The 15,482-nt window shown below is 42.4% G+C and overlaps 1 protein-coding gene across 3 annotated transcripts in view; it reads right to left on the bottom strand.

Moving 5' to 3' along the window:
* Positions 1-15,482, bottom strand: part of LOC124622378 (THO complex subunit 2) — a 312,497-nt gene that overhangs the window by 241,853 nt on the left and 55,162 nt on the right. For all 3 annotated transcript variants that reach the window (XM_047148064.1, XM_047148066.1, XM_047148065.1), the window contains exons 5-6: positions 14,954-15,069; positions 9,404-9,537 (exon numbers count right to left, since the gene is read on the bottom strand). In XM_047148064.1, coding sequence (XP_047004020.1) covers positions 9,404-9,537; positions 14,954-15,069 — 250 coding nt within the window. The remainder of the gene's footprint in view (positions 1-9,403; positions 9,538-14,953; positions 15,070-15,482) is intronic.

The following is a 15,482-nucleotide window of genomic DNA, read 5'->3' as shown; positions in this document are numbered from 1 at the left end:
AAGGTCATAACCACTCAGTATAGAACCATAGAATGATGGGACTGTGAGGGTAAAAGACTGTTGTAAGGTCCAATACAGAAAGGAATGAAAAAACAAATCTAAAACGTAAAGACGTTATGGAAGAGTACCTAAAAGACGTCAACAAGAGACCGGAGTCACCAGGTAGAAATCAAATCTCTTTTGTCATATTACTGCTTTTTAAAAAACTTAAAACACAAGCCACAGCTCGCACGTCATCCGCTAAAATGTCCAGCAAAGTGGACGGCAGCCCGACCCTGAGACATAAGTGGCTAAAGTAAGGGCAGAGGATCAGGAAATGTCTGACTGTTAGTGGCTGGCTACAGAAAGGACAGCTGGGTGCAGGGTCGCCAATCAACAAGTGGTGGTGACTAAAGCGGCAGTGCCCTACTCGCAACCAAGCTAACATTACTTCCTCACAGCGAGACGGCCGGGAGGAAGTCGACCAGGCTGTTGGGAGAGGTTTCACTTCTCTGAGTTTGTTCCCAAGAAGGGAGCACCAATGGTCGTGCCAAAGGGACGTGATATGCCGATAGAGAAAAGTACAAATATCTTGCGAGGGAACAGAGTAAGAGGCGCGCCGATCGAGATGGACGGCAGCTTTGGCTGCAGCATCAGCAGTGTCTTTCTCGGGCACACCAACATGGCCAGGAACCCACATGAACATCACTTGGGCTCCCCCATCTGGGAACAAATGGAGACAGTCCTGGATCCATCGAACAATGGGGTGGACTGGATCGGGATCATTCAGACTCTGAAGGGCACTGAGGGAATCAGAACAGATCACACAGCGAGTGAACTGGTGCCTCCGGACGTAGTGGACAGCCTGATAGAGGGCAAAAAGCTCTGCTGCAAAAACTGTGCACTGGTCGAGAAGCTTATCAGCCCCGACGACAAAAAGCACAGCCAACACTGTGGGTGGACGTGGAGCCATCAGTGTACAAAATTATGCTATCGGCAAGTTGTGAGCAAAGTTCGAGAAATTTGCAGCTATATGTCAGCTTGGGAACGGGCTGAGGTCAAAACAAACACAAACCTGTGTCTGAAGCCAAGGTGGTGAAAAATTCTCCCCCATTCGGAAAGTGGCAGGAAGTGCGAACTGTAGCTGCTGAAACAGGTGATGAAAGTGTATGCCGGGAGGACGCAGAGAAGACACGTACATCTCTTATTGTCAGTCAAGAATGTCATAAAAAAAAGGGTGAAAGGTTGGGTAGCTGGCATGGAAGAAAGCAGACACGCATACCTACTGAGTAGGATGTCGCGCCGGTATGACAGTGGTAGTTTACCAGCTTCTGCCTAGAGACTCTCAACAAGGCACCAGTGGCAAGACAGATCCCCAAATGGTGTACTGTACTTAGACAGCGTAAGATAGACGGCCATGCAGAGTGTAATGTTCTCTGGCAGCACGCATCCAAATTGAAAGTTAAAACAACATTTCGATGTATAATGCTCACTGTAACAAATAATTTTAACAAATAATTTATATGTATTTCTGTTAATCGAATTTCAAAATGACACTTAATTTTGTGAGGAAAAAGATAATTATGAATTTTGCTATTATAAATGATTATTCAAAGAGTGTGAAATACTATCTGTGGTGGAGGATGTGAAAACCGCCATAGAAGAAATGATATGTAATTAAAAATGACAAAGACTGTACAAGAATTAGTTAAGATATAAATAGGCAATATATTGTAATAGGATCGCTTGTCTTCTGCACAGACTGAATGGGAGAGGAACCCGTGACATTGCATTAGGCTCCTAGGTAGTCTTCATTTGTCATAAGTCGATGACTGACGGCATTTGTAGCTGGGATTGTAAAAAGTGTGTAAAAATTTTAATTGTTTCTGTTAAAATATATTTATCTAGTAAAATCTGTTTACTGCAAAGTTCGCACAGGACATTACCCATTTTATTTAAGAAATTTCAGCATTTTATTGGATATCGCTGGTGGTGCAGAGCTGCGTCGCGAGCTAGCAGACTGCAGCAGCGGCAGATTTAAATATACGATCACACTAACGACCACATCCTAAAAAGGGTACAGGTAGAGGTGAAGGAAAATAATAAAGTGTTTCTTTTCACAGCATTCCAGACGCAGAATAAAAAGAGATAGTAGATTTTATCTCGTGCATTCACAGGTGGATGCAAGCTGCAGCTTTTGTAAATTACCATTCAAAAAAGTGATAAATTCTGAACATATCGTAAAGTGCATTTAAAAGTGGATTATTTTCATTAGAACTTAGCAATATAAAAATGAAAACATTTTCATATGGTTAAGACAGTCTTATGCTACAAAGCTAATCGGGGTATATCCAGTTAAACAAAAATCCACTGCAACGTGAAAATGTTTGCTAAGTTCGATGGACAATAATATTCTCATTCTTGCACAAACAGATCTAGTACTTGAATAAAAGTAAACTTGAATCATTATTTTGGAATATTCAAATAAATTCATTTTTATTAATCTGCAACAGAATATTTTATACGTAAAGTAATAATCACACATGAAAAATTTATTGCAACGTTTCATTTCTCATGTCCATCCATGTATATGTCAAGTTCAATCTCAATGGTTTCCCAATAAAATTAAATGCGAAAAGCAAAGAAAGTTTAAAACCCGACAGTCATCTCCCGAATAATTAAAATAGACAGAATCGCATTAAAAGAGGAGTAAACAATGCATCCATAATCCAACTTGGAGAGGACAGGAGATCGATAGAAGTGGAGGAGGACAGTTCGGTCAGCTCCCCAAGAGGTACCACTCAATACACAAAGGACATTGAGGCAGTGTGCAGCCTGGTAGGACACGTGGGAAGACTAACTGAGTTTCCTATCGAATGTAAGCCCTAAGAACTTCGTTGCATCCACATGGGAGAGCATTTTCGCCCAGTAGCAAGGACAGTGGAAGAAATGCCTTGCACCGCCAGAAGTTGAAGCACACGGATTTGGTTGCAGAAAAGCGGAAACCATTTGTGACACTCCACGAATAGAGACAGTCCAGACAATGCTTACGACAGCATTGCAGGAGACACGTCCGGTGGGAGCTGCAATAAATAGTAAAGTCGTCAACGAAAAGTGAGCTGGAAATGCCAGCCTGAAGGCAGTCCATAATTGGGTTGACGGCTATGGCGAAGAGGACAACACTCAGTACGGAGTCCTGAGGCACCCTGTTCTCCTGTGAAAAGGTGTGGGATAAAGTGGAACCCACATGTTCCCAGAAAACTCGGTGTGTTAAAAATTCCCAGATGAAACTGGGAAGACGACTGCGAAGGCCCCATGTGTGCATAGTACGTCCGCCAAGAGGTATCATAGGCTTTCTCCAAATCAAAGAAAACGGCCACTGTTTGTCGCTTCTGCGGAAAATTATTCATGATGAATGTCGTCAGGGTGACAAACCGATCAACTGCTAGTGGTGCTTTCGGAACCCACACTGAACATTAGTGAGAAGATGATGTGACTCCAGCCACCACACTAATCAACCATTGAACATGCATTCCATCACCTTACAAATGCTGCTGGTAAGGGAAATTGAATGATAGCTGGAAGGAAGAGATTTATCCTTACCAGGCTTAGGTAGGGAAACAATAGTAGCTTCACACCAAAGCGTGGGAAACACACCATCAGATCAAATATGGTTGTAGGTATCGAGGAGAAAGCGTTTTCCCGCAGGAGGAAGATTCTGCAGCATGAGGACGTGGATTGTATCGGGCCCAAGAGCAGAAGACCTGGATGAGGAGAGAGCACACTCGAGTTCCCTCATAGTGAAAGGAGTATTGAAGCATTCTCGATTCAAAGAGAGAAAAGAGATTGCACGAGTCTCCTCCGCCTGTTTCCGAGGAAGGAAGGCAGGATGGTAGTGAATGGAGCTTGAAACCTCCGCAAAGTACTGGCCCAAAACATTGGAAACATCGACAGGGACAACTCTGATGTTTCCCACCACAGTCAGACCAGGAATCGGGGAGTGGGTGGTAGTCCCGAAAAGCCGGCATAGGCCACCCCAAACATGAGAGAACGGAGTAAATCTATTGAACTAGATGGTGAAGGAAACCCAGCATACTTTCTTGCTTTCCTTAATAGCGCGACGGCACTGCACACGTAGTTGTTTGTAGAGGATGCAGTTCGTTAACGTAGGATGATGGCGAAAGACACGAAGTGCACGTCGTCGGGCACAAATCACATTGCCGCACTCCACAGTCCACCAAGGGACCAGGATCCGATGGGGAGAAGAATTAGTACGAGAGATAGAGGATTCAGCAGCCAAGAGAATAACACCCACGAGGTGCTCAACCTGATCACCACAGCTGGGAGACGGCCGTTCATCAAAGACTGCCAAGGAGGAATAAAGCCTCCAGTCAGCAAGAGAGAATTTCCAATGAGCAGGCCGCTGTGGCGGGGTATGATTGTACAGGCGAGTCACACAAGGGAAGTGGCCACTCGAGTAAGTATCGGAAAGAGCACACCATTTGAGACGTTGAGCGAGCTGGGCCGAGCAGATCGAGAGGTCTAAGTGGGAATAAATGTGCGTGGAATCAGAGAGAAACATGGCTTCACGCACACAAGATTAAGATGATTAAGAAGATCCGCCAAATGAGAACCTCTCGAGCAGGCAGCAGGCGAGCCCCAAAGAGGATGATGGGCATTGGTGTCACCGAGATGCAGAAAGGGTGGAGGAAGCTGAGCAACAAGCTGCATCAGGTCCACCCTAGTGACAGCAGAAGACGAAGAGATATAAATGGTGCAGAGGGAAAAGATAAATTCGGGAAGGAAAACACTGGCAGCAACTGCTTGCAGGTGGGTGTGCAAGGGGATAGGACGATGACAAACATCATCCTGTAGAAGCAGCGTGACCCCACCACGAGCAGGAATCCCCGCCGTAAGGGGAAGGTCCATCTGTAGCGGAGTAAAATGGTAAAGAGCAAAATGGTCTTGAGGACGTAGCTTGGTTTCTGGGAGACAGACTACAAGTGGACATTGCGATCGCCGGAGCAGCTGGAGGTCTGCCCTGTTAGACGAAAGGCCACGGATGTCCCATTGTATAATGGCAATAAAATTTAGGAACACCGGAGAATGAAGAAGGAACACTCACCTCGACGGCCGCTTAGGGCAGGCCGTCGAGGGAGGATGGCCACTGCAACCTACATGTGGAGGATCTTCATCCATCAACTAAGCAGGATCAACAGAGCTGCCCCAGTGTCGGTCTGTTGAAAAGGACCGACGAGTCGAAGAGGGCCAACGAGTCGAAGAGGGGGAGGACTGTTGGCCTATGGATGATTGTTTTGGCTTTTGGCAGTCGGCAGAAGAGCCAGACGGCTGCGAACTCAAGGTACGCAAGAAATCTTCCTAGGAACAATCCTTTTTGAATTGACAGTTCACTGGCTGCATTGCTACCGTCTTCGCCGGTGAGGGCGAAGAACGGGTAGCAGAATCTACAGCCCGGGAGACGGATTGTCAGCAGGAAGGTGAGGCGACTTTTCCACCATCAAACTGAACTGTAAGTCACAAGTTTGCGTAGCCATGTTTTTGGTGGGACGGGGAGAGGCTAAAATGGTGCTGTAGCTTCCAGACGGAGGACCATTCACTTTACTGCTCGCCAACAGTTTCCGGGCAACAGGAAAAGGAACCTTCTCCTTCACCCGTATCTCCTGAACAGCCCACTCGTCTTGATAGATGGGACAAGAAGCACCATGTTCTCCATTACAATTAACGCAGCAGGGGGAAGGAGGTGGACAGGCATCCTCGTGTGCAACCCTGCTACAAGTGACACATTTGGCTGTGTTTTTACATGACGTGCTGCTATGATTGAACTGGTGGCATTTATAACACCACAACAAATTGGGAATGTAAGGGTGCACAGAGATGACTTGGTAGGATGCGTTAACCGAACGAACGTCAGTCAGGTTCCATGTGCGAGTGGGCACCAAATCGGCAGCTTCCTTCTTCACAACTCGATGAACGGCACTAACGCCCTGATCTGATAGATAATTAAGTTATTTCGTCCTCCGTCAAACCATCCAACAGCCGGGTGTAGATAACACTGTGGGACGAGTTAAGTGTCCTGTGAGCTTCCACTTTTATAGGATATTCGTGGAGGATTTGGGCGGTGAGTAGTTTCTGGGCCTGGAAAGCTCTATCAATTTCCAAAAGCAGACTACCATTGGGGTAACAAGTGCTTGACTTCACAGGGCCAGCGACGCCATCCACGCCTTTCTGTATAACAAAGGGGTTAACAGTAGCAAAAGTCTGGTTTTCGTCTAAACGTGAGACTACTAGATATCGAGGCACAACAGGACGAGACATTGAGGCAGGAGCCTCATTCCACTTTCTTTTACGGGAAACACTTGGAGAAAGAGTAGGAAAGTCAGTCATTGGGAAGAAGTCCCCCATGATTGCCAGCGTCTCCGATGGTGCACTCCTTCCAGCCAGGGGCCCTCCAAAGGGGAGCCCCTCGTCTTAGGTGATTGTCCTCACCTTAGCTCACACCTCCCGAACGACAGACGGAGGGACCAATTGGCAGAGGAGAAACGTAACAGTTCTACCAATCAACCCTCCCTGGGCCTGGCCTGCACCAGGGGGTACGTGCGGGCCCTACATGCCAAGCTGGGGCTGGGATTCACCCGTTACTCAGTCTTCTGCTACACGTCAAACATCTGGGTGGCAGTCAGGTACACACAGGGAGGAGAAGAAAAGATAAGAAGGAATGTAGAAAAAAAAGAATGGTCTCAAACGCCGCAGCGGAGGAAAATGAGAGCTGAACAGGGAAAGAGCTGAACAGGGAAAGAGCTGAACAGGGAAAGAGCTGAACAGGGAAAGAGCTGAACAGGGAAAGAGCTGAACAGGGAAAGAGCTGAACAGGGAAAGAGCTAAACAGGGAAAGAGCTAAACAGGGAAAGAGCTAAACAGGGAAAGAGCTAAACAGGGAAAGAGCAAAACGAGGAAAAAGTAGTGCAGGGAAAGGGCGGTGCAGGGAAAGGGCGGTGCAGGGAAAGGGCGGTGCAGGGAAAGGGCGGTGCAGGGAAAGGGCGGTGCAGGGAAAGGGCGGTGCAGGGAAAGGGCGGTGCAGGGAAAGGGCGGTGCAGGGAAAGGGCGGTGCAGGGAAAGGGCGGTGCAGGGAAAGGGCGGTGCAGGGAAAGGGCGGTGCAGGGAAAGGGCGGTGCAGGGAAAGGGCGGTGCAGGGAAAGGGCGGTGCAGGGAAAGGGCGGTGCAAGAGAGAATATTCCTACAAGCAAACTAATGCAAATGAGCTTCAAGAGCCCATGGAGGCACGAGACATCTCCCCAAGAGAGGGGAAAAGGATAGAAGAGGAGACAAGCAGCACAGAAAGAGAAGCGGTGCTGCAAGGGCTAGGGCCCCGTGGTTGCCAAGCATGTACTCATCAAAGAGCGATGAGACCCCTGAGGGGATCCGTCAGATATGACACCCAGTAACTTGAGAACGAAACGAGATATCATTCAGCAATACATTTTAAATAAAATTTCACTATCTTATCTACATTTCATTCACTGCAATGTATGAGCTAAAATCAACCACAAGCAAAGTTTACGCAAAGTGTTTTTATCTCTGCAAAATCTTTAAAATTTTGAGCACTGTTTTACTTAATTTCATGCAGCACAATAACTATGGCATACAATGAAAAGAGATTCACTCGTTTATAGAGTGAATATATGAGACGAGCAAATATAAATTTTTTCACCTACTAGTTTTCTTAAAATTGGATGGTAAGTATTTTACAGCACCCGGCAAGTCCGCATAGGCAGAACTGGATGTGTCGTGCGACCGTCCACTGGATATAAAACCCAATCATGTCCACAATATTAAATGAAATTTCAGTATCAACCACACATGAAGTTTACAGAATGCATTTCTACCTGTGTAAACTCTTTAAAATCACATGCAATGTTTTACTTAATTTGATGCAGCATGGTAAGTATGGCGGGTAATGAAAAGAAATTCAGTTCTTTATAGACTGACGATATCATACTGTAACATGTGCAAAAATAAATCAACATTTTTCAGCTAACATTTTTTGAAAAATCGGAGGATAAGTGTTCATATCTGCTGCAATGTTATCTCTCAGCACAGACATCACCATTGGTGAGCAGTGGGCATAACAATAGCCACCCTGAGCACAAAGTGCAAAGAGTATGCCTGTAGCATAAAAAAGGTTAACAGTTAAATTTTTATAATGGAAGAAGTAAAGCTAACTATCCCCGTACAATTGAAGCATTTGCGTCATCGACAGGCACATAGACAAGGCTGAGAACTGTTGTTAGTTTTCATACAAATTCTTCTCCAGAGCCAATGGAATATGCATACAAACTTACATCTGTACCATGATGACTACATTGTGCCAGCACAGCAGGTTGACTAGACACGGAGAGAAAGATGGAGGAATGACAGGGTGTGTTTGATGAAGGTTGGTTGGGAGGGGGAGACAGCAAGCATACGAGATAGGAATATGGCATGGCTGGGCTCATTCTGGCTGAAGGAGTATTGTAAGCAGCAAACAACGCTGTGGAGGAATGTGTTGGGATGGGGTGATGGAATTGCGACAGGTGGAGACTAGGCAGGAGGGTGTGAGAGCAACATGAGTAAAGTGAGGGTCATGGGAGAGGAGGAAAGGGGGTATGGGCCAGAAGGATTATGGAAACAAAGTATATGTTATAAGGAGAAATTCTATCTACGCAATTCAGAGAAACCGGTATTGTGGAAAAGAATCCAGATGGCACCAGTTGTGAAGTAGCCACTGATATTGAGCATATAGCACTGAGCAGCATTCAGCATTCTGCTAGTTTAGTGTTGGTCATGGTGGAAAGGTATGCAGAAGTTAGCAGCAAGGTTAGTAGTCGACCCCTGCCTCTGACAGGACACTGCTACACTGACCAGAGTGCCAAAGAAGACCAACTTAGAGAGGCATAGCCTCTGCTCTTTGAACCTCAACAATAAGACTTTTTAGGAACAGTATTAAGATTTGTAATTTTCAGTTTGAACCTCAACAATAAGATTTTTTAGGAACAGTATTAAGATTGGTAATTTTCAGATTTCACTCTTCTCCACTGAGTAAAATTTTATATTATTGAAAGAGTAAAGTACATTTTCTGTATCTGTCTAGCCATCAATAAACAGACTGCATAACTCAATCAAGTAAAGAATGTGCCTAAAAGAATAAAGCAGTATATCTGAAGCTACATAAAATGCAGTGTATCCTCTGTAGTCCCTCCAGACTGGAGAGTAATATGAATTATAAAAAAGTTTTAGTGCACACAAATAGTTACTTCCTTATGTCTAAGCTACAACATAGTACAGTGCGGACTTCCACCACCAGACACACTCTTTGCTTGGTTGAGGTATAAAACAACACTTGTTAGAAATTGTTGAATTTATTTACCTATTAAAGATTTGATAACTTCGAGGATATTCTTTGGGGTGACGTTTCCAGATACTTCCTGATTTAATTCCGTTATTAGCTTGGCATACCCTTCACTTTCCTCACGAAACAAGTTGAATTTTCTTTGCTTATAGCTGCAAAACATACAAAACAAATAAGAGCCATAAAAAATCTACAATGTAAAAAATATACAGCATGACAATTATTGAACTATATGAAATAAAACCTTCATAATTTCTGAATGATTCATGTTAGGACTTCAAACTGCATGGTTGGCCACGAGGCATGATGGGAATTGGTATGTGCATGCACATGTGCCTTGTTGTTGTTGGCCATTTGCATGTGGAAATGTCACGGTACAGAGTGCCTAAGCGTATAGCACCTGTGAAGCCCTACTATGTGAGTAATAACAGCCCAACTGCAACTCAAGGTAGTTTGCAACAGAGTTCAAGCTCAAGACAACTGGTTCCACGTGCTAACAATCAAGAATTTGATTCACAAATCTGAAAGAATGGGTAGTGTTTGTGATGACAGTGTTGGCAATGTCGGTCATCCAAAAAGGGTGAAAACACCAGAAAACATCGAGAAGACACACACAGTGTTATAAACCAGCTCCAGGAAATCGATCAGATGAACTGCACAACAAGTGGGCATCAACTGGGAGACACTACAACAAATTATTGTTCAAGTCCTGCATCTCTTCCCACACAAAATTCAAACCCATCAACCATTAAACCCCTGGGTCATGGAACAGCAGTTGTGTTTCACCAACACTACTGTTCACAGAATTGATGAACAGGACTTTGATGTGAATATGGTTTGGTTTAGTGACGAAGTCCACTTTCATTTGGATGGGTTCATCAATAAGCAAAATTGATGCATTTGGGGGACGGAGAATCCACATTTTGTGATGGAGCAATCTCTCCACCCTCAAATGGTGACTGTGTGGTGTGCAATGACCAGTCATGGAATAATCAGTGTCATATTCCTTGATAGCACGGCGACTACCAAACAGTACGTGAAGGTTTTGGAAGATGATTTCATCCCCATTATCCAAAGAGACCCAGATTTCAACAGGATGTGGTCACTCAAGACGGAGCTGGACCCCATTGAAGCAGAAGAGTGTTTGATGTCCTGAAGGAGCACTTTGGAGATCACATTCTTGGGGATTGCATTCTGGCTCTGGGGTACCCAGAGAACACTGGCATGGGCCTCGATTGGCTGCCAGATTCTCCGGATCTGAACACATGCAGTTCCTTTTTGTGGGGCTATATTAAAGACAAGGTGTACAGAAACAACCTCAAAACCATTTCCAAGCTGAAAACAACCATTCAGGAGGTCATCAACAATATTGGGGTTCCGACACTTCAGTGGGTTGTGCAGAATTTCGCTATTCGTTGGCAGGCATATCAAACATGTTATAATCTAAATCCAAATATCTGTATTAACATTTACATGTTGAATAAAGTGTGTGCATGCCTTAGTTTGTAACTAACTTGTGATTTTTCCCCATATAGTTCAACAACTGGCACCCTACAGCTATGCAACAAAAATATTACTATGAAATAATATACAAAACACACTGCCTAGGAAAGCATGTTCCAAATATGTTGAAATACAAAAACTGAGCACTGTCAAACAATTTTTAATACCTTATTGACAAAAAAGGCAGGCAAGTATGGCTACTTTCAGCATCTGAAATTTGAGGTGACATGCACTTCAGAAATTGTTTTATTGGGCTGCACAATAAGCCCGTAATCTCAGCAGTTAATACACACTTGTCATTATCTGACATGTCCTCTCATGTACCAAATGAGTGACAATTATCTCCCTACAAGTTTTCATTATCATTGGAAAACTCCACAAACTGTGTGTGTGTGTGTGTGTGTGTGTGTGTGTGTGTGTGTGTGTCACAGAGTCACCTCCAGCACTTAGTTCATGTTCCACAAAATTTGAATGGATGACCTGAATGAACTTTAGCACTTTTATTTGATTGAACTCTTAATTTGAAAAATTTTGTAGCTACTCATTACAGTCAGATCTTATCAGCTATGGATCAAAGTAGGAATGCTTTCCTGCACTCAACTACTCAAAGAAATAGAGATCATCATCACAAAATTCCAAAAATATTATTATAATGACTGAATATTGGGAGCAAAGATAAATAAGTACAATTATTATACCAAAATAGATAGTATAATGAATCTGTTCATTCTTAATTCCAGTGTACTAGAAGGGCCAACCTAAACAAACTTAGTCCCTTAAGCTTATCAATGTAGATGTTATGCTTGCATCAGTAACTTGCCGTGCCTGTGTCACGACTTCTTACCAGAGTACTGACACACCAGTACTCTCACATGAGGAGAGACATGACAGGTTTCGACAGAACTACACATATGTGAAGATGATCCACAGGGATCGAACCGTCATATATTAAAGAATGTGCAAATGAGACTGAAGAATAAATGGGAATTGTTTTAAAAAGAAATATGGATTATCATAGGGGAGTCACATTTGCTAGTTTAGCAACTGAAATAAATGAAAGTTAAATCTTGTAAATGACAGAAAACAGAATGTAGAGCTCCCATACTTGGATCCCAACACTGAGTTGTGCGTAAGAATGGGGCAGATGCTCCAAAGCCTGGACAATAAGATGTGCAAGGTTAACAAAATGGCCTAAAAATAGCATGAACTTACTTTTTTCCTTCCTTTTCTTTTCTTTTTGTTTAACGTAAGAATGGAACAGTTGCTCCAAAGCCTGGACCATGAGATGTGAAAGTTGAAGAAAATGGCCAAAAATAACATGAACTTTCTTTTTTTTTTTTTTTTTTATTTTAATGAATGTGCTCCTCAGCACAGGTATATTTGAAAAAAATTCATGTTACCACCATGAGTGCGGCTGGTGAATAAAGAATTGTTCACTAAAACCAGCTTACTGTAGCAACATGAATTTCTTCAAAAATGGCTCTGAGCACTATGGGACTTGACATCTGAGGTCATCAGTCCCCTAGAACTTAGAACTACTTAAACCTAACTAACCTAAGGACATCACACACATCCATGCCCGAGGCAGGATTCGAACCTGCGACCGTAGCGGTCGCGCGGTTCCAGACTGAAGCGCCTAGAACCGCTCGGCCACAGCAACCGGCATGAATTTCTTCAAATCAGTTATGTGATGAGATTCACATTCAGGGTATCACTAGAAATGGGATGGATAGCATGCTGCACTGATCACGGAGCATTTTTTCTGGAGGTGGAGCTTTCACAGCTTTTCAATTGGAGGATTCAAATTGGTTTGGTGGGACTGGGTAAGAGGGAGTTGCATGGTCTCAGGCTAGTGCCACTTCTGTGATCCTCCAACTCCAAGCAATTTTCCGATTTTTCTGTATAAAATTGTAGGCAAATTTTATTTTGTTATTACAATAGTTATAAAGATTGTGTTAAAGGAATGTAACAATGAAACCAAAAACTGAATTTAGAAGCAATTTTCAATCAAAATTTAAAGTACATAATGTGAGAAATACAAAAAACTTATTTGATATTACATTATTTGTTGAGTGTGATATATTTTGAAGTTTGGTTCCATACACATAATCATGTTGCAATCTTTGCACCAGGTTCTTGTTTGTATCCACATTTTTACCGCATCAATAGCATACAGCAAGCCTTCTATGAGATTTCTTTATTATTAGATTTGGGGTTTGTGGGATATGAAGTGCCTTTCTATCAGTCTTGGTGCACTTGTATCTCCTTGTACATGTCAAGGTAATGCTAAAACATCACTTCAATTACTTCCATTCTAAATTCCAAAAATGTTTTAATTGTGTTGTTCGAATTTTTTGGGATAAAATAAAGGTATTGAACAGAGACCAATCAATAATATACTGAACTACTTCCTTGTAATATTTCTTCTGCTGTCTCCTTGGAAAGCTCTAATTTCTCCCTTTTTAGGTTTTATGGCTGCATCCATGGTTGGCACAACTTGTCTATTTGCTTGGAGAGTTGCATAGGCATCTGTTGTGTGTTGAACAAAATAACTGGCAAGTTTAGGGGATGTGTAAAAAGTTGTCAGTTGTTACACAACAGTTTTGAAAGACACAGGGTATTGTTTATATTTATCCAGGAAAGTCGTATTTTTGCCAACACAAAAAGTTCCACATGTAACCTGACTGTGATTCACACACAACAAATGACTGTATACCAAAGTTAAATCTTTCCATTGGTATACACTGTTCCCAGCCAGACTTCCTTTGAGTAATAATAAGTGTTCACTTGTGCCCACATTTCTTTCCATAACTAAAGCTGAAATGAATTTGTTTAATCAATATTCAATAACTTTATAAATGTTTTGTAACTTTCAACCTGGGTGGATATCTTGGCTGAAATTATAATTATCTAAAAAGTGGCAGTATTTTGTAATCGATCTGTATCTGTCTTGTGGCATGATCTTCAAAAAAATTTAGAACACAAATCGTTTCGCACTCGGACAGGTCTTGTTAGAGTACACTGACTGTACTTTGTAATGAAAAAATTCCTATGAAAATTTTCATTTCATTTTCACTAATATCCATCCATTTCTTCAACTCACAGTTCATCTGCATTATTTGAGGTACCCCCACTGCCTGCAAGATCTCCAGATCTGTCCCCAATAGAACATGTGTGACCAGCTCGGACATCAACTCCATCCTAGTGTCAGTATCCAGGATATCAAGGATCATTTACAACAGTTGTAGGCAGGCTTGCCTGAGGAGAGGATACAATGGTTTTATGGCACCCCTGTCAACTGAATGGGGCGCAACATCATACTGATAAGAGGGATTATACTGTCAAGTTCTTTATATATTTAATTCAATATTGCAATCCCGAAATAACATCACATACCCCTCTCAATCTGTGACGTTTCGTTTTGTTCCTCCTCCCCTTCTTGATTTTTTTGTCCCCTCTATTCGGCACCTTCCACGCAGCAAGTTTACATCTCTAAATTCTATGGATGCTGTGGGTATCGCCCATTTCACCTTTAGCCCATTTTCTATGAATATTTCTCCCATTTTGTGTTAGATTTGTACTAGTATTAGTGTAATCTCTTTTCACTTCTTCCTCTGATCATTTTATTCTGTCTGTCACTTATCAAGTCCTCCACCCCCTCCCCCTCAAAGTTTTATCAGCTATACCTAACTCATGAAATAGCAGAATCTTATTAGTACATCTCTGATGATATCATATCCCCTAAATCAACATTAAAAAAGAATCTTCCTCCCCCATTTGGTTCTCACCCTTTGAGTATTTTTATATGTTTTTCCCTTGTTTTTCTTTTAAGTCTTCTCTACATTCTCTTGAAAAAGGAGCCTGCCTTTGATTAATGTGCACATCACCCATGGTGAATGTTTCGAGTTTAGGAATTGGTAGGTGTTTCTCATATACAACATTGTGTTAGGTATGGAAGGACTTTCTTCAATATTGTGTGTGTTAGTTTTTGCCTTTTCAGCATACAGCAAATCCATCAAGCAATGTCCTTCCAAGGCAATTTTTCAAAAAATACTTGTTACTTACTAGAGTTTTGTCTTCACTTTTATGAACTTTGTGTAGAAACTTCTGTTCTTTAGCGTGCCAACATCCTGCAGAGTATCAATCTCCAAACGTTCTTTCAGTAACTTGTCTGAAAAAAACTACCACATCAACAATTAATTCTATTGTTGTACTTCCAGAATTTAAGTATCTGGTAGAAACAATTGGTAAATTAAAATAACAGTACAATTAATGCAACGGTCTGGACAATGTTTTCAGTCTGTCAACTGTAGACCTAAGAATAAATTTAACTTCAAGCAGATTGCACTAGCACAAGTACCTGCACCACTACAACCTAAACTACACTGAGACCTTAACATTAAACCCTGATATTACAAAGGCAAAAAATTAAAATAAGTGCAGTCATAGATTTTAAATAGCAATATTTTCCCTTATGCATATGAGTGTGAATTCAGACTCATCCACACAGGAGCATATTGATAGTTGCCAGTACAGTGAAAATGCTTTTAAACTTGACAAGGGACTTTTAAAAACTGTGAATAGCAAGAAAAGG

This window comes from Schistocerca americana, chromosome 7 (assembly GCF_021461395.2).
Source record: "Schistocerca americana isolate TAMUIC-IGC-003095 chromosome 7, iqSchAmer2.1, whole genome shotgun sequence".
Classification (NCBI taxonomy): domain Eukaryota; kingdom Metazoa; phylum Arthropoda; class Insecta; order Orthoptera; family Acrididae; genus Schistocerca; species Schistocerca americana.
Note: the sequence above shows the minus strand (reverse complement) of the source record. Positions and strands in the feature narration are given on the sequence as shown.